Consider the following 27,219-nt stretch of genomic DNA (forward strand, 5'->3'; position numbering starts at 1 on the left):
CGGTAACAAAGGCACGAAAAGTATTCCTACAATAAGTGGTAACTCAATCACTGGAATACATTTCTTGGCATCATTGATAAGTAGGAAAAAACCTTTTTTTGGGTATTTGTATTCGGTATTGTATGTAGAACTGGGTTGCTACGGTATTTTCACATCGATGATGCGTAGGCTTCGGTAATAATCAAGAAAAAGTAGTAACATTTAATCTGGTCGGTCAACATTGACTCAGGATGCTTTTACGATGTTTCGAGCAGGATGTGGCTGACAAGAGTATTTACGAGAATCGGAATAATTCATTCTTGAAACTTCGAGTTGACTTGGAATTTTTCGCTCGAAAGTCCACTCTGGTCAGCTTACGATAACACCGAATGAATATCTTAGTGTGCCAACTATCATCTATGTCATCTATTTATTTTGCTGCCACACAAGCTTTGAGCATACATTTTGCAGATTATTCAATTATTAATTCATATGATAATTGATCAGTCTCAATTGACTAGAGCGCACTTCCTAACATCAAAAGGATCACATCTAGAAAAAATATCAAATTGAAATAATGGGATGGATTCTTATAGCATATGCTTTTAAATCAGTCACGTAACCCCGTGCTCGAAACACCTTAACGAAAAAAAAAACAGTATTTATTGATGCTTGTTTTGAGATTTGCATTGAAAAAACGCTTGCAATATTACTCGATTGGGTCGCAGATGGGAAAAGTTTTATTACAATTATGTACATTACAAATTATTATCTTTTTACAAACATTGAGAAATAGAAAAATTAGACGGATATTCAACTTCTGTTCGCAGTAAAAAATCATCAAATTTGCATATAAGCAACTTTGGTGGATTGGAAATCTGCCAAATAGTAGTGCCAGTTTCGGCGGCAAAAAGTGATTTTTAATCACGAGTGGTTGCAGCCAGTCGGTGCTACCGGGCGCATGTGATCGGTCGCCATCTATCGTAGACGGATTTTCATTCGCTCTGAGACAAACTGCTGACAGTTAGGTCGGACGATTAACAATCAGCTATGGTCGATGGTAAATGAGACCAGCGATAAGGTCATTTGGTTGATAACTGCACGAAGTTCTGAAGCTTCAATGGACTATGACTAATGAGGATGTGTTTCTTTATTGCATAAAATAACATAGTCGCTACGACTCCATCGCATCATGAAACCTGGATTCAAAAAGAATTAACCAATCGCAACAGCGTTATACAAGAATGCACCAATACGATTAATTGTAGCTCCAGGAGTATAAATCCGGAGCAGGTGCGATAGAGACGTAGTCTGTACAGAGGCGACGTGGGAGACACGTCGAAAACAGTAGACGAGTAAAAAGAAAATACAAGGCATTTTCGTCGGTATGTCAGTTAACCACGCCGGCACTGCAAAACGCGCAATGTCCGACAGGCTGATTATACAGCCACAGAAACAAAAGTGTCTGGTCGAGCGGACTAGACCACCAATACCTATACCGATGTCTTTAGGCAACCGAAAGTTGAATCCGGTTTCAGAATTGCTCCATCACCCCCAGATTTTTAGTTATGTCTGGGGTATGACATTTTGATCAAGTTATGACTGGAGCCGAGCGATTCTGATATCGGATTCGAAATCGGCACGCTCAAAAACATGCCTATAGTAGTGGTGGTGGTCTCATCCGCCCGAGCAGACACATATTTTTTGTGGCTGTATTATTATGATGGGTGTCGCGGACCCGGATGATAACAGTTTTTAATAATCACCTAGATTGCAACGTGCCTGAAATTTTTTTTCAACGCAACGATAGCAAAGCTACGACGTATTGATATTGATATTAAATGCCAGCTGTGTTCTCAATTGCTGTATAAATTAGATCGAATTATTTTTAGAAAGGTTCTCGAAATTACAAGAGAATTATTTGCTGTACGTAGATTATTCTCAGCAGATATTCGGTGACAAGTCAACGGGAGTATGAAGCGGTGGAATATAGACTTTTTGTACAGACACAGTTCGTTGTTTTCGGAAAATATAGTTATGTGTCAATGCCTAGGTAGAATACTATGCGAATCAAGGCTTGATTACAAAGTGCGGAGTGTAAGAAAAGATTTAAACAATCACAATTGTGAGATATAGGATCGGAATTTTTTGTCCGCGTCAATCATTGCGGAAGCTGTGGTTACAGAATGACCAAATCGCAACCGTGCCTACCAAGTAACGAAACCAACTTCGAAAACAAAACATTAAATTTTCAAACCTGTCAATGCATTTGAGAACATTAGTAATGTCACTGGAGGTCCCAATACGAAAAACCGGCGATGCCCTTTTACGGCAGGACCCACAATTTCTGTGTCCGCCATATCTTTGAATGTTGAATCCTTACGGACAGCGATCAGTGGAGGACCGTCTGTATTGGATCAGCTTGAAATTATCCTCAATTTGGAGTAACCTGTGTTACAGATATAACTTTTATCACCAATTTTAAACAGTTTAGATGAAAACGTGGCTGACACGTTTACAGCAACAAGCACTACTGATCGTTTGCATACCACTGGTGACTGAACGAATGATAAACGATCGCTACCAGCCCGAACACAAAAGAAATCCAATATATGTGCAGTTTATTCAATACGGCGCACATACAGTTACTTATAAGCCAGTGTTTATAAAAATGTAAACATGTATATACTTGAGCTAATTTGCAGGGGAATAAGTAACCGCAGATCCCACGTCCTTGATTTTTGAACCATTCGCTTTGCCATTCTTATGTTAATTACAATTGAGACTACGTATGGTTTTTATCCCCTCCACGACCACCGCCAAACAATGTTCAACAATAAGACTTATTTTGAAACAGGTAATTTTCTTTCAGGTTATGCTATATTAATTCCTGTTTTGCTTCACTAAAACCTGTAAATTGTTTTGATCCATTCGCTCATATTTTCGTCCCTGGAGATTGAATCTATTCGCATCCAGTATTATACTATGTAATTGCCGTTCAAATTTATTTCGCAATCGATTTATAACTTAGTAGTATCTAATACAGTTTATAGGATAAATTTCAATATTATCAGTCAATTAGTATAATTTATTACGAATATCATTCGATCGGTATTCCCTTTCGAGTCAGGCTTGTGGAAAAAAGATTGTAGTTAGACGTCAGTTCTGTTAAGGTCACATACCATATCCGGTTCTAGAGTATATATATATATATATAAAAATAAATAAAGGTATTAGTTGTACGCGGAGGGAGAAAATAAACAGATTCTACTCAAAAGTGCAGAAAAAGAGGGACAAATCAGATTTTTCGGTAAAATATACTTCGTAAAATGCATAATATACCCTAAAAATCGTGAAAATCACTGTGTGCGGACTAAAATCTGCTACATTATTAGTAAAAAATATAATTGACATTGGTATTTTTTACCAAAAACACTAATGCGTCCCTCGTTTCCTGTGAATTTGAGTAAAATATGCTCTTTCATTATCTCAGTGTACAGAAAATAAAAAAAAAATCTCATCAACGTGCGGTTCATATCGTCAGTGATTATTCTGGATTCTATATTTAAAATAATTATAGATAAAATTTTTAAAATAGATCACTTGTACTTCATACAGTTAGCTAGCGTATCGAAGTCCACTTGGTGAACATTTGCGTCAATCATTTATTCCATATTAGCAGTCCGTCGCGGTTCACCCCACCAATATTTTTAAATACTTCTTGTAGCAAAACTATTAGATACAGCGTTGTCTGAACTTCAGTCAACGGATATACATAGCTATATACTTTCGGGGGCTTTTTTGCAGAGCTCATCGAGGTCTTGAAAACTCTCCAACGTAACTATCCTCTATCTCTAACAATAAGAGTTCAGTCAGCGTTCGCATAAGTTGCGTGATCCCGTTCTGACTTGGTTTACAGATGCAGTTATATCTCTAAAACTATTGATTTCGTTGTAACTAAACAAAGCCTAAAGTGCAAACCTATTGTGAAACAAAAATCGGTTCGGTAGTTGTGGAATTTATAAGCGACATTATACGGACAGGCAAATGGATGTTGAATTTTATATTATTATTATTATTATTATTATTGATCAGAGATGACAAGAGATAGAGAAGACTTAATGCAGATAGTTTTCGATAATAAAATATTATCTGGCATATCTGGGACGATTAGTGGCAAAGCTAGATCACATTGTTTGTCGGGTTTTACGTCATTGCAGGGTTTACGAACTTTAATCGTCATGGCATGCGAGATGGCATGTCAGTGGCGTATAATTATCAGCTTTCGGGCAATTAATAATAATGGAGAGTGAATTTTATAGTTGCCGTATTTGTAGTTACTTGATCTCCTCCTTCTGTTACGTAGGGCGGCGCGAACAGTTTGTGGAAAAAAAATAAATAGCACAATGCACTGCGAATCGACTGGTAGTCAATGCTAATATCAGCGAACGAACGCGTCATATCTCTTTACTTCGATTGTCATCCAAACCAATGTAAAGTATATTATACAGCGCTAAAGTAGCACACTCATTCCTAAAAGTAGATACTCCGCAGTTGTAGATACGTGACAAACACATCGCAAACAAATCACGTATGTGTACGTTATTTCTAGGGATTGGTCGTATTGGTGAATGCCTGCTGTGCAAAGTGAATGGCTCGCGTACTGGCAAAAATTCAACTTACGTATCTATAGATCTGCCTGGTGACGCTTTCCAAACATGCTCACGCACAGTTTTCGTTGTACGCACTACGCGAGGTGCGACATAACCTCACTAGTGACATCTTTTAGTTTATATTTTTGATCTCTTTCATCGAATGTAACCAAGCGTAGATGAAATCAAGCCAAGCGTAATTGTGTTCGCGACAAGTACTTATCGTCATTATTGTTATATTTAGCCATGAGTTGCAATGATGGCGAAGATGAGCGTCCTGTTACACCCCTGGAATCAGACTGTTGTGGATACGGGTGTAATCCTTGTATACATGACGTTCATCGAGATTTGATTGATAAATGGGAGAGAAGACGGATATCAAAAGCAGGGTTTTCTGTCCGAAAGAATGTTTTATCGCTTACAAAATACAAACCTTTTGTCATTTCCGAATTAAAACAAGCCTGCGCTAATTGTATTTTCATCCGATTGAACTACGGAGGTGAAAATTAATTTTTAACAAATCCGTAGTCTGCAGACTGTCCGAACTACGGAATAAGAAAGTCACTCAACAATAAAACTGTTGTTCAAGGTTTAGAAGATGCAGATACACAATTATTTTTAAGTCCTGGTCAACATGTGATACTGCGTACCTCAATCTCATCGAGACCCTACACCCCAATATCATGGACTACTAACTCGTTACTTCTCTTAGTTAAAATATATTCTAATGGAAAATTTAGCAAATCTTTAGGACAAATGAAAGTTGGTGAAGATATCGAAGTTAGAGGCCCTTATGGAGAATTTCGTTATCAGCCTAATAGGTGGGCTTTTGATTGATAGCTTTAGTTTTCTCACTACTTCAACAACTTGAGGTAAATTTTGTTTTTCAGCTTTGAAGAAATCCTTATGCTCAGTATTGGAACTGGTATAGCAGCCCTGTATCCAATTGCAAAATCAATAGTCGATGACGAATTGGAAGAAAGCAGGATACATTTGATATGCGGATTCAAGTCGCATGCTCACATCCCTTTGGCCAACGAATTGCGTGACTTGTCACATTATTGGAACTTTTCTTGTACAATTAAACTATCCCAAATAGGTTGGTCCAAACATATGTCATATTTGTTCAAGTTATAATTCCAGTAGAGCAATCTAATCCATTGCTATGATTTTTTTTATTTTCAAACTATTTCAGATAGCGCTAAAAGAATAAACGGCGTTAGAATAGAGAGCAGTCACTTAGAGGAGAACACTGTAACAAGATTCTTAGAATCTCGGTCACCAAAATCTACTCTAGTGCTAATTTGTGGTACTCCAGAGTTTAATAAAGCTGCTACTCAATGGATTTCAGCTTTAAAATTTATCAATTTTCACGTTTTTGATTGATGATGAATACTCTAGGTTTATCAATTGAAATCTTATAAATTAATTTTATCTTATATATAGATGAGTATATTTTTCATAGATAATCCATTGAAGTCTTAAGGAAAATAGTATATTAACGAAAGTCACCTGACTTATTGACTTTCAAGGGAATTGGGGAAGTGGATGAATACATGTTGAAAAACTGACGAGTAATGTCAGTGTCACGGTAATAAACTCTTAAATTATTGACAATTTGTGTGATGCCCTATTCTACAGGACACGATATGTTTTGCCCGCAATGTGGGCAAGCGCCATGCAGTTGATTGAATACCACTTGATTGCCGGGTATTGCTTGTAGCCACTGCAAGAAACGAGATGATAATTTTGTTAAAATCTTTTATGCTCTACAGAGAAAAATTTCCATCAAACTAAATAAATAATTTTTTCCGAATAAAAATGCTCCGTCAACTATGAATAAGGTGTAATGGCGTTTATAAGGGTACATGTTTGCATCAAAAATCATTTAAGAAGTACTTCCATGCACCTGCAATAAGCACGCTGTATGAAACTGCTTCCGACACGTATTATTGTTGCATACTTTCTCAGGTAATTCATTGTCATTCAGTTCTAGTGAAAAACAAATGCAGCATTCCTCATCATTGAAGAGACCACTGTCGCATTGCTTCTCATCTTTTGTCAGTGTTGCCTGAGGAAATTCTTCCAAATTTAATAGAATCCGTAAATTTTCAGATAGACTGTTGCTCGGATCCCATAACTGAAAATTTTGTTGCAGATTTGTACAAGTCTGTACTTAATCCCCTTATATTTTACAGATTCTTCAGTAAATGTACCTCAAAGTTTCCTGACACTATTTCTCTGTACTTTGCTACTTCTGAATCACTACCCAATATTTTAATAGCTGGAAGACTGGTTGGCTGGAGTGGATTAATGTTTATCAGAATGGATAAAGATGAGTTAATTTTTATTCTTCGATAGACATGATGAGGCATTGGTATAAGCGGATCGATTACCCAACAATTTCTGAAAGTTAACGAAAAACAGTATTTTAGTTCAATTTCAGATCCAGTTAAATTCTGTAACATGTAGAACATACCTGTCAATATCTTTCAAATGTTCCCAAACATTTTCCAATGATTCTACTTGCTTATCAAGTTTATTTCCTGCGTCATGCAAGCTCATTGTTGCGCCAACAACAAGTTCGCATCCTTGTAACTGTGCCAGATCACTAGAAACGATTTTCCAAGTATCTGAACATCTCGCATCACGTTGTAACCTGACTCTAATATTTTTTGATACTAATTCAATGAGATTTAATCCATGACTCGTTGAAAGCCTTACGTCCTGTAATTGAATTCGGGATGTCTTAATAGAACCATTTGATAATAATTCATCAAGTCAAGATCTAATCATAAAACAAGGACTCTAAGTTGATGAATTAGACTTGAAATATTTCTCAAAGTATCAGTTATTCAAATATTTCTTCAAGACGCAAAAGCTTTATAAGAATATCAAACATATTCAAACTTCGAAAGATGTGCACTACTAAATCACGATTCCCGCTGTAAGATTAAATTTGTTCTAGTTGATGTGCATTAAATTTTTATTTATACGCACGCACGGGGAATGTGTCATGGCTTCTAGTTCAGAGATAATTGAGTGGTTGTTGATGCTTGTCAGACAAGGAAGGTGACTGTGCAAGGCTTCTCCCTAAGAAATGAAAGTGATATGCGTGTTTATACAAGGATAAAATAGGACGAGGCTAAAGTTAGTTTTCAAAATATGAGTAGGTTTCATTAATTATGGTTTACTACATTTTAGACAATCTTAAATATTATTTTTAATTTAAGATTTAAATATTAATTAGAAGCATCAATTTTTCCTAAGCCTACATTATCATAGTAACATTACTAACTTCAACCTCATAAGACAGGTACGACTTTTACATGCAATTTTAAATATGAAACGCACAATCAATACTTGCAGCTGTTTTAAGAATGAAGTAACTGTAACTGCACTTTCTATCAGTATTCTTGATTTCCTGCTGAAATCCCTGTGGCATAAAATTTCTGGATTCTTTCCAAAGCTAAGAGTAGCCCCATTCAATGCGGGGAAATTTGGTAGGGTCAGTTTGATCCTAACTTTACTTTTCTCAGCTGCATTCACAGTGACGCTTAACATTCCCTCCCACGTTACTGGATTGTTTGAAACCAGTATCAACTCAGGATGCCGGCTAATTATTTCCGAACATTCGTGCGGATCCATTATTAGTTTCAAAGTATAAACTTTTAAGAATGTCACCAGAATTGAGATTATCTTAATTTTAATGCCGTCGTATAATGATTATAACGAAGTAACTTTGCATACCGATATTGACGTTCTTAATATCATTGTAAACATTAACACGTGTGAACGAACGATGGAGCCAACAAACTCTTCAGTTTACTCATCAGCTGATTCTAATATCGACTAATACCGTCGATATGATAACTAATACCAACTATTACGTTACGAGATCCAGCGAAAACGAGATGGGTAGTTGATGAAATCCTCTCTAGATGGCGGTTTTAACAGAAAGTGACGGGAGTGGGGAGCGAGTGGAGATCACGTGACATACGACGAGCCGCCCTGCGAGCGGCCGTAGCCAGCCATTTTGATTAGTAACATGGCGTCAGCGGAGATTAATATGGCGTCCTCAGACATAATAACCGAAGTGGAGATTCAACCAGATATCCAGGAAGTCGAAATCGAGACTATACCAGTGGAAATACCCTGTGAAACTGTAGAAACGACGATCGAAGGGGAGGATGGGCAGCCCATGATCGCATTGCAGTCTCTGCCTGAGCCAGGGCGTGAAGAAATCATATTGCAAACGCAAGAAGAAATAGTTGGTGGAGACCCACTGAGCGTTTACGATCAAATACCAGTGCCAGACAACGATATTTATGTTGAATCAAGCCCGGGACCTTCCAGGAAAGGTCCCAAAAAAGCGCGTAAGGGCGGTAATTCCAGATTTAGAGCCCCGGATCACACAATATTTGGAGACATGGGGACGGAGACGAAGGCTAGGAAGTGGGAGCAGAAACAGGTGCAGATTAAAACACTGGAAGGCGAGTTCTCCGTTACGATGTGGGCATCGGGAACCGATGACGGTGAGTTTGTTGAATATTCCTGTCATTTGAAATAATCCTCTGAAAGTAATAATCCCGAACCTGTAAAAAAAAAGACCAGACGCATGGAAAATTTTCGACGCACACACGCGCGTCGCGCACTTCCGGTTTCCTGTGATCAATACCGCGTTCCTGCCACACGTGTAATTTAAAAAACTTGACAAATTCACGAACATTTTAACACCGGCGATTTTGTTGACAGTCCGTGTTGTTTGTTTTGATCGGAGGAACGCCATTATGCTGTCAGGGGGCAGCCATATTTTGAAAATGGCTTCTTTTGCTTGCATCGGCCATTTCGAGATGATGGCGGAGGAGCCATCCGGCAAATGAACAAAGGCCATAAACGGGTGAAATCTTTTTTCTCATGCCCCCTGCCCACAATGCTCAACTGTATCGATGACATTCCGTCTTAAGATTCGTGCATTTACATGTTTAGTGCGTCAAAGATTCGATTTGGAATAGAGTTTCATTTCCCTCTTAATAACATATTTTATATTAACATGTATGTCGCGGTGCACTGGGCGTCACGTTGGTAGCCATATTAACTTTTACCCAAGACGCCTTGCGGGTTGGCGTTCCGAGAGGTTTAAATTTGAATCACACTATTTCCAAATTAAGCTTAAGTTTACAAAGCATTCGTAATCACACTTAAACGAAAACTAGCCTGTATCTTCATGTACGCAACTCAGTTTTCCGTAGTCGAACATCTGCTTTATTATTTCCAGCGTTCAAGCTTTTGTCTTTAACTTTAAATATTCCGCTTCTCCTAAACTGACTTAGTTATAAAATTACATTCAATTATGCAGAATCAAATCGCCAATTGGAAATAATCCTATTTGCTTATGGACTGGAAAAACTATGGAAGGTGGAATCGCTTGTGACAATTGCTACTTGCATGCCAATTTTGTCTTTGTATCGCAATCTATTCGATACGAATACGTTGATTGAGTTCCAAGTATGCAAAAACAGATAAAAGTATGCTCAAACGTCAAGAATAACATGCCTTTTTTCTTCGTCATTTATCTGGAATTTATAATAACTACAAAACAATTTTATTACATTATGATGCCACAATGTCAGTAATTGAAATGTACACAAACTTTTTGCTTGGAAAGAAAAAGTCATAACTTGGCAACCATTTTCATTGTCAATTTGGCTCTTTGATGTAATACATTAGATTTCAAAAAATCGAGAAGCATTTTAATTGTTTAACTAAAAGTTTCCCATTTTTATGAAAATACCTCAATTTTCCTTATTACAAATGAAATATTTTTTGGGTCATTACAATCAAATGCATTGACAAGCCATGCCAAAGTGCTAAATTTGCAGATGTGTACAATTTCAGCATCATAAAGTTTATTTTAATCATTGGTAGGTGAAATTTTCTTGCTCATTTCACCTGCACTTTTCTAATTAGAACTAACAAGAAAAGAAATTTGTAAGCTTTCAAAGAATTTCAACTGTTCGTTTGACTGTTGTGATAGAAAAAATATAACTATTTGATGATAATAAAAATTATTGTGGAATCAGGATGTCTAGATATGTATGCAAAGTTTTTTTGAGTTATTATAATGACATAAGAATTATGCAAAGGATGTCAGGCCATCTCCCTTGTTTCTTACGCAAAAATTTGAACAGAACGATAGCTTTTGTTTGGGTTTGCTTGTTTGTTGTTGTTAAAGGGAGTGTCCTATTAGCGTCTCACCTGGTGGATGTTCCAGATGAGGGTTCCAACCCAGAGCCCGATCCAGACTACACAGAATACATGACTGGCAAGTCTGTGGCAAAATTCAACCACTCTGGTAGTTCGGTTTCTGACGGTATGCCGGGTCTTGATCTTTCTGATCCGAAACAATTGGCAGAATTCGCACGCCCAGGCCACAAATTAAAAGTACGCAAGCCGCCCAGCATAGATGGAGTCGAACGTACTATCGCCTGCCCACACAAAGGATGTACGAAGATGTTTCGTGACAATAGCGCAATGCGCAAACACCTTCACACCCATGGCCCCAGGGTACATGTATGCGCTGAGTGCGGGAAGGCCTTTGTTGAGAGCTCCAAGCTGAAGAGACACCAACTTGTCCACACTGGGGAAAAGCCTTTTCAATGTACCTTCGAAGGATGTGGAAAACGCTTCAGTTTGGACTTTAACCTACGAACTCATGTTAGAATTCACACAGGAGATCGACCTTACGTTTGCCCTTTCGATGGATGTAGCAAAAAATTTGCTCAATCTACGAACTTAAAATCTCACATACTGACTCATGCAAAGGCTAAGTAAGTATAACTATGTGAAAATAATCTTTCACTGAAAAATTGGCTTAAAACAGTATGAAATTTAGTAGTGTAAACCCAGAATTAATACAAGTGATATCCTACTGGGTTTTATGAACGCGATTACAAATAACATTAAGATAGTGCAATTGCAAATCACCAGTAGAAATTAGTTGGAATAAAATGACTGTCAGCATTTATGCAACAGACAAACAAGAGTCATGACACGCAGTTATATGCTAGACGTATATTGGTAGAAAACTTTCGTTCGAAGTGCATCTATTTCCGAAAGCATGTAGTTGATACTGAGATGTTGCTGAATCAATGTTATTAAAAAATCCAATTAAATCTTGATTTTATTTTTCAGATCTCGCAATGCTATCGGTAGACAGGTATCACAGATTCAATTACAGCAACCACAATTTGTTCAGGTGGAAGTCGCTGATGTAGATAACCAACAGTTCATCGTGTATGCTGATTAGCCCCTCTAAATTCCCTATTCCCTAATGACCCCATTATAATTATCATAGCCTTTAATTATTAACCCAAACAGTGTACATATTTACAAGATGCAGCGAGTGATGAGGACAGGAGGGTACTAAAGCTATTAGCTATCTTAAAAGTTTGAATCAATTGATCAATAAATACATCTGTGCTACGATTGATAATGAAAATGAAGAAAATAAAGAATAATCACAGTAAAGGAAGCACCATAAACACAAAAAATCAATTAAATTATACTGCTGAACCAGAGTACCTATCAAAGACATACAAGATAGTTTGCGTGGTAAAATATGTTTGTTTACATTTTTATTCAGAATTAGGTTTTCAGATTCAATGTCAGTCTTTATAGAAAAATTGGTAAACTGTGAGAATTTCACGAAAGTTGAAACGTAAAATATTTTCTATTTTCAGAAAGACTGCTTAGTTTAAATTTGTTCAATTAAATCATATCTATATTTATACGAATAATGTAATGAATAAATATTTTCACATATTTGACTATACAAGCCAGAATAGCTGGATTGCTTACATCTATCTCGTATGTCCCATGGTGCCATTGATCTGGGAATAAATGTTCAAAAGCTTGAATTAAAGAAATACATCATTAGTTCATTATAATTAAAACATGTGTAATGGAAAAGAGTACGTTGAGATGATGTAATTTTACACGTAGTATAAGTAGATACGAACGTCGTCTTTGTCTGAACAATTACACATGCTAATTTTTATATAAAATATCTCTATTGAAAATCTTTTCACGTTCGATGAAATGGGGTATTTAATATGAATAAGAACAGTGAGTTTCAGGTACATGATCAGGCTTGCTGAAAAGTTGAAAATAGAAAAATCAAGTTAATATTTTGTGGATTCCAGTATGAAATATTTTTAAATGCTAAGTCTACTACAATGTGAAAGTTTTTCCTGATTCGTATAATATACTCAAGTTTTTTCATATTACGTTTTGGAAATGGATTGATAATTATGTGGATTGTGCATACTTATATAATCATATCGTCAAGTTTTATGTGATTTTGTACACACACCCTGTTTTTATTACTGCCAGTTGTAAGAATAGGATGAAACACTGTGTCAATCATGTACTAGCATGCTGATGCAAATTTGATTGTTTTGTTCGTTAGTATGCACGATCCCTATAGTCGTTTATTCTGAGCTATTTGAGTAAAATATATTTGTCAGTTGAGAATAACTAGTGTGATTCTTGAGGTAAAACAAAATATAATTGATTAATTATCAATAATAGAAAACAAATGCTCAGTGTTACATTTTTGATTCATCACGGTATCAAATATGCAAAAACAGCTGGTATGTTCTACTAATTTTTGGGGATTGGTTGCTAACTATAATTCGTTTGGCAATAAATAGAAACGAAATACCAAAATTAGCCTACTGATCAGATACCAGTACAAATGAAAAATAAGGTCTAAACTAATAGCAGTACTAATTGAAAATATTCTTTTTGAGATGATAAAGCTAAATCTTAATTATCGAAGTCAAGAGATTTGTGCATTTATTCTCAGTGATAATGATGCGAAACACTTTTATCATTAACAATAAATAATTAAAACCTAAAAAAGAACACATGTTAAAAAGATGGAAAGGATAAATTTTATTCTATGTAATAATATTATTACTATTAAACTTAATGATATATTTAAGTTTGTCAATTTATATGAAATGAGATGAGAAAAAGTAAATACAAAATAATGTCCGTGTTTAGTTATTATTCGTATTACATGTGTTGTATCATTTTTTGTGCATTGATTCAAATGTTATTGTTCATAGGAATTGTTGAGCAGTACCATATTGAATAACTAATCAAACAGGTAAGAGTGTTTTAATGATGCATGTTCAATTTTATGCACGTACATGATCATATGCCCCATTACTTCTCGAATATGAGATTGAAACATTGGCCGTTGAATATCAGTATTAATTGTCTTTCAATCTCAGCCTTAGAAGAGGTATCAAAAAGCTAAAAAATACCGTACCAATTTAGATCTTATTTTACATACATAATTGATTTAAATCATATCCTTGTAGTTATTTCTACGTGCCTGCGGGAGTTAAAAATTTAATATTCACTGTCAATCAGTCATTAATAAATGAGGGCTAGTTTTGATAGTATGAAATGGGGTAAAGACCAAAGTGGGAGATGCTTTTCAATCTAATTTTATTAAAACGAGAGTGAGCACTCGAAACAACTTTATTTCTATTATGAATACTATAAATAGGTATGAACGCGTTTGCGGTAGTCAGTACTGAACTCACGTATATACGTCCCTTGGATTGTGTTTCCGATGCATTGAAAGTTACAGGGTAGTCTGCTACAGCTTGTTTGACATGAATCGAGCTAAGGCATGCAAACATACGGCGGGTCCACAGAAGTGTTACGATAATTGTGCGTGTGTGTAGGCTGTCTACCAGATGTTAAATTATGTACATTGAAAGAGAACGATAAAATTGAATTAACACGCGCAGAAAATTGTGTATTATACACTCTGCACAGAGTTTCGGATAAAATGTTAAGTAACACCCGTATTCATAGTCCTTCCTTGAGGAACAAGGATTCCTTGTTCTCATTTCACGTTTCATAAACAAGGAATCCTTGTTCCTCAAGGAAGGACCATGAATACGGGTGTAAATATCGTAAACATTGAAATTCGTACGACATTATGAAAGCCGGCCCACAGATGAAAATGATTGGTTTTCATCAGTTCAATGAATTGACACTAGGCAATCAGGTACGAATATCTTCAGGGATATATAGTCGGTGCTTTGACGTATTTTTGTGTATACGGCGAACGGCGATTGAACAAGTTGAGAGAGCGGTAAAGTTTTGCAGTGGCGTGTCACACTCTGTGCTACATTTATTACAAATATGGCTACGTAGCAGAAAAAAATGCATGCAAAAACACTTGTCGCAATATTTATAACTTTTGATAAATCAGCAAACAGTCATAGAACTCGATATTGGTGTGGTAGGAATTATCGAAACGTATGATTGGGCATCGACGTAATTTTTAATAGTACAAATATGGAGCAAAGTACGGTTCTCTGGATGCTCGCACTGGTAATGTTATTCGGTTCATATTTGGCCGGATCTTTACCTCTAGTTGTCAACTTATCTGAGGTAAGTAAAATATCTCTCCAATCGCTTAAGTAATTTTTTCATAATTTACGTTTTGAAGTGTCATCTGATCACGCTGTGACATCTGTTGCACTTAGTGCCCAGCTGAAACAAAATATTTATGTCCGGATATATAAGCATTGATCGATTACTTCAGTGATTATTTTTATTTCAAGTAATTATGCTGAAACTAGCAGATAATACGTCTGTAAGGCTTTCAGGGAGTGAGCAAACGATAAAATATCATACATTGAAAAGGGTTCCCTAAGTAATCCTGCCAAGATTGATCGTTAGGTCATCCCCTGGAACCTTTCCATCTGTATTACCTGTTGACTGTTACCTGCTAGTTTCAGCGTTATTTTTAAGTGTTCTCATACATTCATTATTGCGTACTACATTATTATTTATTATTTTTATTTTCATCAATTTCAGGATAAATTACAGCTTGTCTCAGTTTTGGGAGCAGGCCTACTTGTCGGAACAGCTTTAGCTGTTATTATTCCAGAAGGTGTGCGAGCTTTATTCAATGCTGGAGGTAACGAAGCCCATCAGCATGGCAGCGGTAAGACACCGTCAGATCGAGAGTGCATCAGACTGGCCAAAAATTTTTATATCCCCGTCTTGTATTTGGAATATATTCAGTTGAGGCAAAAAAAAAAAAAAATATATATATGTATAAGAATAAAACAAAATTCATTTGCTATTGTCAAGTGTTTTCTCTCCCAGGCATAGGGTAATTATTACTTGATTATTGTGCATCTTATTTTTTCAGGTGACCTCCACAGCCTCATAGGTATAACACTGGTACTAGGTTTTATATTCATGCTATTAGTGGATCAGTGTTCAACCAGAAATAATGGAGAAGGTGGTAAACCTACAGAAAAAAGCCTTACGGCTACATTAGGCCTAGTAGTTCATTCCGCAGCCGATGGTGTTGCATTAGGAGCTGCTGCTACCACGTCACAAGCTGATGTCGAGATGATCGTCTTTCTAGCTATTATGTTGCACAAGGTATCTATGCTGTTTACATTTGCTTTCATATTCACAGGTGATGTAAATTCAAACAAACCTTCTTTCAACCTTACAACTGGTGGATTGTGCTATTTTTCTTTCTATGCTGTTTATTGATTTAATGTAGTCCTCTCTACTTTTTAAACAGAATAATTCAGTTCTGCAATTATTTTCGCTTGCACTCTTTTGTTACTTTATAAAACGAAGCTTGTACTGCAGCAAAATTACTTTTACAGGCACCAGCAGCTTTCGGACTTGTGTCTTTTCTATTACATGAAGGCGTGGATAGGAAAAGGATACGAAAGCATCTGCTAGTATTTTCTTTGGCAGCTCCTTGTCTTGCTCTAATTACCTTCTTTGGCATTGGAAAGGTAAGCCAACTTGATACATTCTGTTTTGATGTGAATCATAATAACAGTTCCAATTGTTTGATTTTTAGGAGGGCAAAGAAACCTTAAGCAGTGTTAACGCGACAGGCTTAGCAATGTTGTTCAGTGCAGGGACATTCCTTTATGTAGCTACTGTTCACGTTTTGCCAGAATTAATGGTGAGAGGAAGTTCTACCCATTCGCATTTACCAACTACAGAGGGTGGATCAGTCCCAGTGGGAGGACTCAAATCCAAAGAATTATTGGCTCTAGTAGTTGGCTCATTATTACCAGCTTTGATTACAACCGGACACCATCACTGACCATAAATTGACAATCTTATTGGCATGATTCCATTTAATTTTTGTTTCTTAAAATTATTTGTATCATATTACAAAAATGATATATTATCTTTAATCCACACGACTGTTCGGATATTTGTTTACTACTTATTGTTGCAATGTGTAAATTAATACATTACCGTACTGTAATTTATTACATCCAGTATCGTGCAGAATCATCGAAATTCCATACACACATCATAATTCACGCACATTGCTCAATTTTTTATTCTATATTTTAAGAACCATCAAAGTTTAAGTAGCGTACGTCGTTCAAATTTTTACTTCGATTATCAACATAGGTATACTTTATGAAAAACAGAGCGGTATTCATAATGAAGCATACATATTCTAATTTGTATGTTTGGTTGTATGGTTCGATTTTACTTTCTTACTTATAGGTAGACTTCCTGAGATGAGCTATTATTTTTCTCAAGTAGTTTAGCGCAGGAACCAATAGGTGTTGGTTATTCAGGTTATTCAGGTTATTGGTGTAATCAGGGTTATTTATTACTTTACAATGTAATGTCTGTACAAATGTACAAACTCTTCATCTTATTTGGATATATTTTTTTTAATGCGTTTTAATTCATTTAGTTTTTCCGTGGTAGATATAATCTCTGTACGAATATTACCGCACTTACTACTCAACTGCGCAGTTGCCTGAAAGCGTTTTTGTGCATTGCGTAGATTTTGTGGAACAAGAACTCCGAACCACTTAATTGGATCTGGAATTTCTTTACCTTCATCATTATGTTTCCTATTAATTACATCAAACTGTGGAATGCTTTCCTCATCCAGTTCTGTTTGAACCTTGAACAGTGATTCAAACTGGCCTGCTTCAGTAGGTACTTGCAACATTCCAATATTTTCCATACCTCGAATATATCGGGATTTTGCTAATTCAATGTGACCATCTCTTAATATCTCTTCCATCTGCAGCGTCACAGACACTTTTTCTTCCATCAACTCTAAGCTTCGCAGCGTGAATTTGTCCAAAGCTGCGCATACTTCGTCTACACTTCCATGCATATTTTTTCACCTTTTAATAAGAAAAAAAGGGAACATTACAGTGTCTATTTGCATAGCTCCATGTTTCAAGAAATTCTACACAGACCACTCAATGTTGACCACACAATAAACTTCAACATAAATTCTCATTTTCATTCATAAAATAATCTAAGTTTTCCAAGTAGTGACGTGAAATTTGTATGTGACGATACTCGTGTAATTCACTTTGGGTGGTGTATGTTGCATTTTTCGAGACATGGAAGAGTATATATAGGTGGGGTGAGAATATGATTCAATGAGCAACGAAGTTTCAATTAAAATACTAGAATTTGTGAATTAATTTTTTTTGCAATATCCCCAAAATATTCAAGGTTTTGTATAGTTAATATTAGCTGCTATTCGCAAAACAAAAAATCTTGTATTCACGACGTATGTACATTTTAGTAAGAAAGAAGAATATATTGCAAGTTGTCTTAAATCGGTAGTGAAAATTCACTGAATTTTTTCTTCTACTGTAGCGCGTATCATCCATAAGCTGCCGTGGTAGTAAAGTGTGCTGAGAGATATAGCACATAGTACATAGTTGTATCATGAGTGGCATAGGTAAATATTGAGATACCTGTTTGAGTTATACACATACCTAGGTATTCCCTGAGCGATGTAATAGAGATAGAGATACCCATTTGAGCTATTTCTTTTGACTCGGCTAGTGTGCACCCCAGGTTTATTATACCTATTAGTTTAGTGTAATAGTGAAGTTCAATGGGAGCATTAGATCTCAAGTCCTACTAACGCATGTTTTCTAACCTCATTTAACCTAAGATAATTTGATCATAAAATAGCATAAATGACACAAATAAGTAAACGAGTGAAACCTGAAAGCGGAATAAAATAAAAGCTATCTAATAATTATTGAATACCAGAAATTGTGACGATCAGGGACAGACGGGCTCGTTACGATTGTTCCAAATTTTGCGAACTCGGCATTAAGTTTGATGAAGGGCATGGGTGAAAGCAGGTGATAGCTCAGTGTTGACAGTTTTCGTACACTGATATGTATGCATATCAGATTTCTTGGCCATACTGATCTCTAGTGGCGACACACCTACCTAGTCATACCAACCATGATAATGTGGTCATTCAAAGACCGATTCTTGATCTCTGTACCACTCGTAGTACGCTGTACTCTCTCTCGGCGCGTGACTGCTGCAGAAGCTTATGGGTGTGTGAAGTGCTTGCGGCGCGCAATCAAAGATTTTCTAAATACGACATTGAAAAATAAATGCATTTTTATCAACCAAGGGTTTGCTCTTATCAGTTGGATATCACTTCTGGATCAACTTAAAATAAAATACCTGTAAATTATTAACTCAACTGCCGCTGATCTTGCATTATTTTCTTTTCAAATTGGAGCGATTCTCGGATGTTGACAATGAGCCTTGAAAAACAGTTGTCGAAATTTTTCGAGGAGTAATCATAACAAAAAAAGCACAGCCATATTAAGTCTGAAATAAGTTAGAGCGGTATTTGTTTATTCACTCAATAGCATTTACATTATGAAAATTATTACCGAATAACAAACACTATAAACTCTTTACTTTATACATTGTCTTAAAACTACTATGCGCACATACTATTTAAGCCATATTCAGAAATAATAATAGTAAATCAGAGAATATAGGGCGTATTCATATATTTTTTATAGTATGTTCTGGCAGTGCCAACAGCTATTTTATATTCCGCTTATTCCAGTGAGTTGTTGATGAGATGTTTTACTTCCAGTACATTTTTAGTACTGACGATGCATTGCATTATATCCCATAAATTAATTATGGCATATTAAACATACGGTGTTGGTAAAACCAAGAGTTACTACATTACCATATACGCGGTTGAATATTATTGACACTCTGATTCAATTTTGAATATGACTGATTTGTAATAAAAATAAAATCAAACACAGTTCCTCGCTCTTGCATCAAACATGTGTCTTACACTTCTCCATTAAGCAGTTTCTTATCAAACAAAAATTCTCCAATAGGACCATAAGTGTCCATCATCTTTTGAAGAGTTGTGTATTTTCCAGCGAGATCACGCTGCCCTTTATATTGCTCATCTAGGAAATCACCAGTAAGCCAATCTACCAACTATAAAAGAAAAAATACAGTGTTATATTGACTGACATAAATGTTTTACAGAAGAATTCTAAATATGTTACAAATCGACGATGTATATATTATATTTTCTTAGAAAAGATGCGATGACAACCAAGATCAGAGGCTAGATACAAACAAAATATGCTTGGGGTCTACAATGAGCACCGTGACTGTGATGACAGCCTTCAATATTTCTCAACACTATCTTGTACGTGCAGTTCTGTGAGTAATGATATAAATTCTTTTACGCAAGAATCTATAATCTATCTTTATCATAATTAATTGATAATTTGTACATCGTCTCTTGAAAATTTCTAGATCGATTTATAGAGATAGAAGTTGTATGTGCTATACTACGTCATTTTGTAACAATGTTGAAGTAGATTTAGCACAATAAGCAGCATTAAAAAGTATATAGCAATTTTATTTAAGATATGATACTCACATGATAATCATTCTTAGCATTTGCACCTGGATTTTCGCAGTGTTTAATTATACTTCGAATATTTGTTGTAACGTCAACTTCCGTTGCGAGAGCACTTTTAAGTGCTGCTGCTCCATCAGCCCATGTCATTGAAGACACTTGCTAAAATAGAACGGGTGAACAAAACAACGATTTTTTGTATTATCATTGAATCTATGTTTCATTATTTAAAAATTCATTTTGTCAATAAGTACAAACGTACCAGCGGGAATGTTAGTAGTTGTTGGAAGTTCTTGGTTACATCTCCACGCATTAACAGATATTCAATAAGTTTGATCGCATGTTCACGTTCTTCATCCGCGGCATGTGAGAAAAACTTACTGAATCCAGGTCTGCTAATACTATCGCGAGCAAAGTGAGCACTCTGTAAACAGTAAAGTGATTAGAATAAGTGGGCAGTTTTAAATGTAATAAAATAATGGAATTGGCTCATTTACCATAGCAAGATATGTCATAGATGCGGAGATTTCCAGTTGAACCTGATCCTTCAGTCTTTTCGTACACGTTCCAACCATATCCACCCATTTTATATCGATCGGTGCTTCGTTAATTGAACCTTAAAGTAAAATTGAAAAATGATTAATAAATAAATATTAAGTGAATGTTCCATTGTTCAAGAAGGTTTAATCATTTTTAATTCATATCCTAAAAGCGCTCAAATTCCTAGACCTTGTTTCATGTCAACATGTTTGTGATATCAAATATTTGCAGTTCATTATCTTGTATTTGGTTATTTATTTGTCTTTATGAGCATGGGCGGTTGACTCATTAATAGTTTCCAATGAGGTTGAGGTTGGTAGAAGGTTGCCGACAAAAAATCAGCAGAAAAGAGTACATTTAAACATCATTAAACATAGTAAAAATTGAAATCTTCCAAGCGTGGAAAGGGTGTGCTTATGATTCTTGTTGGAAATTCTCTACCATTTTACACTTCATTAATTTCCGGACAATTGAATTTAGTTATAATATGAAACAGATTTGCTCAATACCTGAATCTTTCCAATAATGATGTACCTATAGTTAATAACATCAATAATAATCTGCTCTTATTTAGATTCAAATATATTCATTAGGACATTTTTTCTCATTCAAGTGGAGAGGCAAAATCGTAAATTACATTCATTTGCACATAACATTATTTGATCTTCATAATTGGGAGAATAATGGATGTATCATAGATATACTTATAAGTAAATGAATATGTTCCATGCAAACCAAACTCAGTTTACCTATAGACGCAATTATGATGAAAAGGCAATTTGATGAGATTAGATTTTAAAAGAATAATAATAACAATTCGCCACTTCAAAAACAGATTTTAATTATTTGATTTAATTTCTAAGATATAGATACTAAGTTACTTTTAATTACATGTTCAAGTGAGTGATATGTCATAATCATTGTTTTTTTTTTTTTTTAATAACCAATTCTCTTTGAACTGGCTTTTAGGTTGATACAAGATATAGGGTAGATTACACCCTCAATGATACTTTTTTCTTTAGACATCCATGATTTCGTTGATCAAAGAGCGCAACAATGAATTTTTTGGGGTGTCGTAATGACTGTTGATTCTGCAATAATGGTACGAAACATTCAAATAGTTAACTAACGTTGTTATTTTAGCAAATTTAATTTCTCATCTAATACTGGATGAACGAGCAAGATGAATAATTTAGAATTTTTAGAACATATTGAAATACATTCGATGTATGATACGAATGAGTAATGTGAAGTACGATTGACTTCAAACTGTCCTCTAATATTTAATCATCCGATCGTATCTCTCTTCTATTTGTGTCGTACAGTTAGATCAATCAATATTAGAGTATCAGTTGCTATCACTTAACAAATTCATGACGAAAGATTTGGCAATACTTGTTGAACTATAAATTGGAGTGTTGCAGACTATATGCATTGCTCACTCTGTGGAGTTTGTACCATGGACAATATGTGTTCATAAGAGATCACGTGGAACAAACTTATCAATATTTTTCTTATCTATGTATGGGCAGACACCGTTGTCGACCAATGTGGGCGTTGTTGTCAAGTTGGTTCCAGAATAACAATAATTTATTATAATGATTTTGTACACGGGAAAAACGTCATTCACTAAGCGCCTCCCCTTATTTTAATTCCAAATTATCAACGGGGATGAATACATATACATCTTTAGTTTTTATAAAACCATATATACAAATCTGTAGTCCAATTAGCTGCACCAAGATAAAGTGCGAAAACCAGAAATTTTCTGCAAAACTTGAAACATCTTTGACGGTAAAATTTTGATCATAGTGACGTCAAGTAAAACTTCACCGACAGAATCTGAATATTTTTTGCTACAATTAAAAACCACAAGTCATCCGAATGAAAATATTATAATCAAGCATTGAACACACTGGGATTTATTTTTGATTTATAATGTGATTGTCAAGTGAAAACTGCCTTTGAGAATTACAAATGTAACGTGGCACATATTTTGACTTCATCATATGCTGTACCATTATTCGTAATTATAACCAATCAGCATAAGCATTTACAGTAAATGCATATGCGCACTAAAAAATCTCTGATTTCTATTGAGGTGCCTGTCGTTACATTCTCCTAATATGTAAATACTGTAAAATAGAATGATGAAATCTATTTGATTAAACCATAGACTTTATCATGGATGTTTGAATTGAATTGAGTAACTCAACTGCTATACATATTTCAACCGACACTAATCGGATATAATTCAGGTCAAAATTCAATGTCCTCGAGGCATACAATATCTTGGGTTTAGAAAGGGCAATTGTTATGTCCAACCTACCGTAACAAGGCAATAAGGCTACTACGGTATTGGAATGTGTTATAAAATAATCACAGATTAATGAGAAGTATGATGATATAAGTAGATTCTATGCAGTAGCTTTTACATGCATCAACTTTTTCTTATGAACATGTATGCGAATACGATGTTGCAAAACTGACTTGAACTACTATCCTTTTAATTATAATTACTTTTGAAACTCTTCATTCAGTATCAAAAATTCTTGTTGCTTGGTAATGAATTAATTAAGTCCAGACAAGTGCTCTTGGTTTAAAAAAAAATATTATTATTATAATTCGCTTGTATTTTTCAACCTTGTTATTATATTGCTGACAATGAGACATGGTAGCATACGGAGTTAATTGACCGTTTTAATTTCAGTTGCAGATAACTGCAGGGATTGGGGGGGATTTTGCAATTGGACGGTATGATCTGTAACGAGATAATTTTATCGTATTATTCAATGTCTGGCATTTGACCTAACAGTGATATGCTGGATTTTTACGGGTAGCAAAATACTGCGCCGCATTTTTCTAATCCAGCCATACGGTGAATTTAATTTTATCGTCTTATTTTATTGTTGGCACACAAGTTAGGCATATAAACAAAGTAGAAAAAAGTAGAGTAGTATAGGATGTTTAGCCCACCGAATCAAGATCGAACGTATTACGTGAATGATCGGTAAATAATCACGTAAACTGCAATAATAAGTAGCCTCGCTTCTTGGATATATCAGTACTTCAAATACGGTACAAGCGGCAACACTGCATCTCAGGGCTGTACGAAGCGTGCGAAAACGTTGCCGAACAAGGCGACAAATCGCTCACTCGGATCGGAAAAATCCGTTCACGGTTATTTTTTCTAATCATTTGAATTTTCCTGCGTTTACTTAGGTAAGAAAGAAATGGTAAATTAATTTTACTTACATACTGAGTAAACCCCAGGAGTGATGCTGAAGCAACCCAAAAGGAGGAGAAATCCGTAGATAAAATTCATCGCGTCGATGTACCTCAAGGTGCGCAGATATGTGGGTTAGGTGAGATCAAAGAATATGAGTATCTTAATCGATCGAAGCTTGTCAAACGAAGAGTACCCTTATTTCGAAGCAACCTTTATACACACTGGCATAGAAGGAGGCTTCAAAGCTTGTTCAGATAATATGTGTAACTAAACTCTCGAATCAACCATCAGCGCCTTAAAAACAAAGTACACTGGTACGATGCGATCCACAATGGTTCAGCATGTCATTGTTGGCTTGCACTCCAGAAATTGCTGCGCAATAAAACTGCGCATGCGCTGATATGCGAGACGACCACCCGATTTCAGGAATATTCCCCCCGATAAAGTGTTCATTGTTCAGCAGAGCGTCGAAGCGAGAGTATTCACGCTGTCAGCTGGGCACTTCACGGTTTTTAAGGTACGTTCCATTCTCGCGATTTCCAACTGTTGTGTACCCTGCAATTAATCCTTCATCGGGTTCGAGTATTACGTTGTTGAAAAAAATAAAAAATTGTCGGCATTCAATCAACACAATCGCCCCTCCGTTCGTATTCCGCAGTAGAATATTTTTACACACACATGTATACTACAGTTCATGACGTATCACCAAACTTCAGGGGCGTCACAAGTTGCTTTTAAATCGAGGCATACTAACGGTCGGTCGCCGTTCATATTCTACTGTTAGTTTCTTCTTGTCATTTGAATACTTCGTCTTCTTTCTTCACAAAGATAGTTTCTAATAGCATTTGAATGAACATCAACTTGGTGACATTTCTTTCATTAGAACTATCATTTTTTTTTTATATCGATTTTACTTTATCCTAGAAGTTTTTTTGCATCTTTGTGCTCGAAGCGAAAGGGAAGTTATTGTACGCGCCCTGATAAATACACCTTTACTTGATATCGTAAGTACGAGTTTCTAAACCTTGCAAATCATTTCTGGTCATTTTTGGATCAATGCCTGTTCCTGTGTATTTATATGTACGTAACAAATTTATTGTTCGATAATAAGTGAAGAAACGATAGACCGAAGCCTTATCTATAAAAACGAATGACTGTGTCACATGTCGTATGAGCATGTCGCAAGGGTCCATACGGATACCTATATATTTACAAGCCCATATATATATATTTTTCTATATTGCATGCAACACAATTGTGAGATTGGTTTTATTTAAAGCTTAAAGGTGATTTGTGGCCTACTGGTTTTGACTTCACTTAACTTAGAACCAAATAAATTTTCAGTAAAATTGGCTGGGCTATCGGTAGAGTTTTTTTTACCAGGATAACAATCTTCAATTCTCGCCAAAAATTTTTACTTCAATAAATAACTGGAATAGTGGGAAGTTTTAGGATTGAAGCTGTTAGCCTAATGGGTTTTTCGAATTATTTTATAAACAGTAACATTTTGATTGTGAGATTAACATTTTATTGTTTCATTTTTCAGCTAATATGAAAGTTTTCGTGGTTCTTTCCACCTTGATGGTGGCTGCTTCAGCAACATATTGTTACAGAAATGTCAATGAGATATGTAGCAAAAGTCATCACTCAAGTAATGTTACTATTCTATAATAACTTTCATTCAAACTAACTTTGTACAGAAATATAAATTTCAGTCACTACAATGATTATTTGACAGTTATGGTAAAGAAAGACAAATAATCATGAGCTGAAACTCGATTTGCGTTATTATTATTATTATTATCTAATATATAGTTAATAAATATTATTCATATTTTCTGTTACTTATTTTGCAGGTGATGTTCCATTGAAGAATTGTAATGCCACATATGGACACTTTGATAAAATACATAGTGAGCTCGAACAATATGCCAATGCTCAGATTGAGGCAAGTTTCAAATACTTGCTGATGTCTAGTTACTTTGGGAATTTCATGAGTAATCGTGATGGATTCAAAGGTTTCTATAGAAAGTTGTCTGATCAAGCATGGGATGACGCAAAAGATCTCATCAACTTTATCACTCAGCGTGGTGGAAACATGAACTTTAATGATGAAGCTAAGTTCTGGAGTGACGATGATGAAAAGGTGAGCGAATTTTTCTCAACGAAGGTGATATTGTTACTTCAATAACTGTTACACAAGTTGTTATAATGTGGCATACTTTATTTTGCATATTCATGTTTGTAATAGGTTTTGCAGATTAAAGACAATCTGTCAGAATTTGACAGTATGAGTAATGTTTTGGATAACTACAAAAAGTTGGCAGACGAAGCTTTGAAAATACATGCAGAAACAGCAAAGCATACTGAGGCAGATGGATCCGTTGCTCATTATTTGGAAGAGAGATTCTTCAATCGGCAAGCGAAAACTGTGCACACCTTGGCTGGTTATGTTAATGATCTCAAGCGGTTCTTTTCGGCTCCTGATGCATCTCTTGCAGTATTCCTTTTCGATGAATATTTGCAGACATCCATGTAAATTTTTCCAAAATTGTAATGTCATCAATTTATTTTATTATAATATTTAGATGGTGATGATGACAATACAGATTAGTTTTTTGTTTTTTGTTCTCTGTAATATAGACTAAACAGTTTACTTCATTACATTGATTTCAGTGGATTGTAGTTGACCCAGTAACTAGGGCAACTAGCTGTGTCAAACTACATTTACAACACATATTTGTAAAAGGTACTGATGAAATGAAATAAAATAAAATTTTGTAGCTTAACTAGTGCAAAAATCTCTATTTCTACCACCTGTCTTGACTATCGAAATAAACAGACGTCTTGCCTGAATGAAATGCAATGCTCCACTAACAACAAGTTATTTTGACATTGATGTCAAATTCAAATATTCTATTGTATCAATTTCATTACTACAAATTAAATTCATTATTCACCAGTAATTACATTGGATTTCATGGCTTGAAATGCCTGCTTATCTTATACGTACATAAAGTTGAGCATTT

At 35.4% G+C, this 27,219-nt stretch overlaps 8 protein-coding genes across 17 annotated transcripts in view; 4 read left to right on the forward strand and 4 right to left on the reverse strand.

Annotated features, from left to right (window-relative positions):
* The window catches only part of LOC124180201 (proton-coupled folate transporter-like), a 7,577-nt gene extending 2,896 nt beyond the window's left edge, over nucleotides 1–4,681 (reverse strand). Inside the window, exons 1-2 of one of the 4 annotated variants that reach the window (XM_046565416.1) lie at nucleotides 4,663–4,681; nucleotides 2,237–2,428 (exon numbers count right to left, since the gene is read on the reverse strand). In XM_046565416.1, coding sequence (XP_046421372.1) covers nucleotides 2,237–2,339 — 103 coding nt within the window. In that variant the 5' untranslated portion in view covers nucleotides 2,340–2,428; nucleotides 4,663–4,681. Of the gene's footprint in view, nucleotides 1–2,236; nucleotides 2,429–2,528; nucleotides 2,637–2,668; nucleotides 3,118–4,320; nucleotides 4,451–4,662 lie in introns of those variants that run through there. The other 3 variants (XM_046565413.1, XM_046565415.1, XM_046565414.1) reach the window with 3 other exon arrangements.
* Nucleotides 1–8,279, reverse strand: part of LOC124180204 (E3 ubiquitin-protein ligase FANCL) — a 20,464-nt gene extending 12,185 nt beyond the window's left edge. The window contains exons 1-6 of one of the 4 annotated variants that reach the window (XM_046565422.1): nucleotides 7,986–8,279; nucleotides 7,632–7,724; nucleotides 7,111–7,358; nucleotides 6,848–7,037; nucleotides 6,595–6,771; nucleotides 5,788–6,357 (exon numbers count right to left, since the gene is read on the reverse strand). In XM_046565422.1, the coding sequence (XP_046421378.1) occupies nucleotides 6,262–6,357; nucleotides 6,595–6,771; nucleotides 6,848–7,037; nucleotides 7,111–7,358; nucleotides 7,632–7,724; nucleotides 7,986–8,279 (1,098 nt within the window). In that variant the 3' untranslated portion in view covers nucleotides 5,788–6,261. Of the gene's footprint in view, nucleotides 1–5,787; nucleotides 6,358–6,540; nucleotides 6,772–6,847; nucleotides 7,038–7,110; nucleotides 7,359–7,631; nucleotides 7,725–7,985 lie in introns of those variants that run through there. The other 3 variants (XM_046565421.1, XM_046565424.1, XM_046565423.1) reach the window with 3 other exon arrangements.
* On the forward strand, nucleotides 4,707–6,248 carry LOC124180209 (NADH-cytochrome b5 reductase-like). 2 transcript variants are annotated; one of them, XM_046565428.1, is made up of 4 exons: nucleotides 4,707–5,130; nucleotides 5,221–5,452; nucleotides 5,522–5,730; nucleotides 5,827–6,248. In XM_046565428.1, exons 1-4 carry the CDS (start codon nucleotides 4,878–4,880, stop codon nucleotides 6,015–6,017), a joined length of 885 nt encoding a protein of 294 aa, XP_046421384.1. In that variant the 5' UTR covers nucleotides 4,707–4,877; the 3' UTR covers nucleotides 6,018–6,248. The 2 variants fall into 2 exon arrangements, with proteins under 2 accessions (XP_046421384.1, XP_046421386.1); XM_046565430.1 differs by having other exon boundaries at nucleotides 4,710–5,130; nucleotides 6,097–6,248.
* Nucleotides 8,280–8,679: 400 nt separating the features above from the next.
* Nucleotides 8,680–14,864, forward strand: LOC124180203 (transcriptional repressor protein YY1-like). 3 transcript variants are annotated; one of them, XR_006870224.1, is made up of 4 exons: nucleotides 8,680–9,166; nucleotides 10,867–11,461; nucleotides 11,826–14,419; nucleotides 14,674–14,864. XR_006870224.1 is itself a non-coding variant. In XM_046565419.1 (3 exons), the coding sequence occupies exons 1-3, from the start codon at nucleotides 8,680–8,682 to the stop codon at nucleotides 11,938–11,940; spliced, it is 1,197 nt and encodes a 398-aa protein (XP_046421375.1). In that variant the 3' UTR covers nucleotides 11,941–14,452. The 3 variants fall into 3 exon arrangements, 2 of the variants coding, with proteins under 2 accessions (XP_046421375.1, XP_046421376.1); XM_046565419.1 differs by lacking the exon at nucleotides 14,674–14,864 and having other exon boundaries at nucleotides 11,826–14,452; XM_046565420.1 differs by lacking the exon at nucleotides 14,674–14,864 and having other exon boundaries at nucleotides 10,906–11,461; nucleotides 11,826–14,452.
* Nucleotides 14,814–19,856, forward strand: LOC124180210 (zinc transporter ZIP9). Its single transcript, XM_046565431.1, has 5 exons — nucleotides 14,814–15,113; nucleotides 15,543–15,672; nucleotides 15,883–16,121; nucleotides 16,358–16,492; nucleotides 16,561–19,856. The coding sequence occupies exons 1-5, from the start codon at nucleotides 15,018–15,020 to the stop codon at nucleotides 16,810–16,812; spliced, it is 852 nt and encodes a 283-aa protein (XP_046421387.1). The 5' UTR covers nucleotides 14,814–15,017; the 3' UTR covers nucleotides 16,813–19,856.
* LOC124180221 (coiled-coil domain-containing protein 115) lies at nucleotides 16,774–17,862 on the reverse strand. The gene has a single exon (XM_046565448.1). It carries the CDS (start codon nucleotides 17,860–17,862, stop codon nucleotides 17,386–17,388), a length of 477 nt encoding a protein of 158 aa, XP_046421404.1. The 3' UTR covers nucleotides 16,774–17,385.
* On the reverse strand, nucleotides 19,353–24,497 carry LOC124180216 (ferritin subunit-like). The gene is made up of 5 exons (XM_046565443.1): nucleotides 24,217–24,497; nucleotides 20,919–21,037; nucleotides 20,684–20,845; nucleotides 20,443–20,583; nucleotides 19,353–19,988 (listed from the first exon to the last, which is right to left on the reverse strand). Exons 1-5 carry the CDS (start codon nucleotides 24,284–24,286, stop codon nucleotides 19,833–19,835), a joined length of 648 nt encoding a protein of 215 aa, XP_046421399.1. The 5' UTR covers nucleotides 24,287–24,497; the 3' UTR covers nucleotides 19,353–19,832.
* Nucleotides 24,498–24,566: 69 nt separating this feature from the next.
* Nucleotides 24,567–26,979, forward strand: LOC124180215 (ferritin, lower subunit). Its single transcript, XM_046565442.1, has 4 exons — nucleotides 24,567–24,707; nucleotides 25,737–25,841; nucleotides 26,047–26,336; nucleotides 26,442–26,979. Exons 2-4 carry the CDS (start codon nucleotides 25,742–25,744, stop codon nucleotides 26,727–26,729), a joined length of 678 nt encoding a protein of 225 aa, XP_046421398.1. The 5' UTR covers nucleotides 24,567–24,707; nucleotides 25,737–25,741; the 3' UTR covers nucleotides 26,730–26,979.
* The last annotated feature ends 240 nt before the right edge of the window (nucleotides 26,980–27,219 follow it).

The sequence above is a fragment of the Neodiprion fabricii genome, chromosome 4 (assembly GCF_021155785.1).
Source record: "Neodiprion fabricii isolate iyNeoFabr1 chromosome 4, iyNeoFabr1.1, whole genome shotgun sequence".
Classification (NCBI taxonomy): Eukaryota; Metazoa; Arthropoda; class Insecta; order Hymenoptera; family Diprionidae; genus Neodiprion; species Neodiprion fabricii.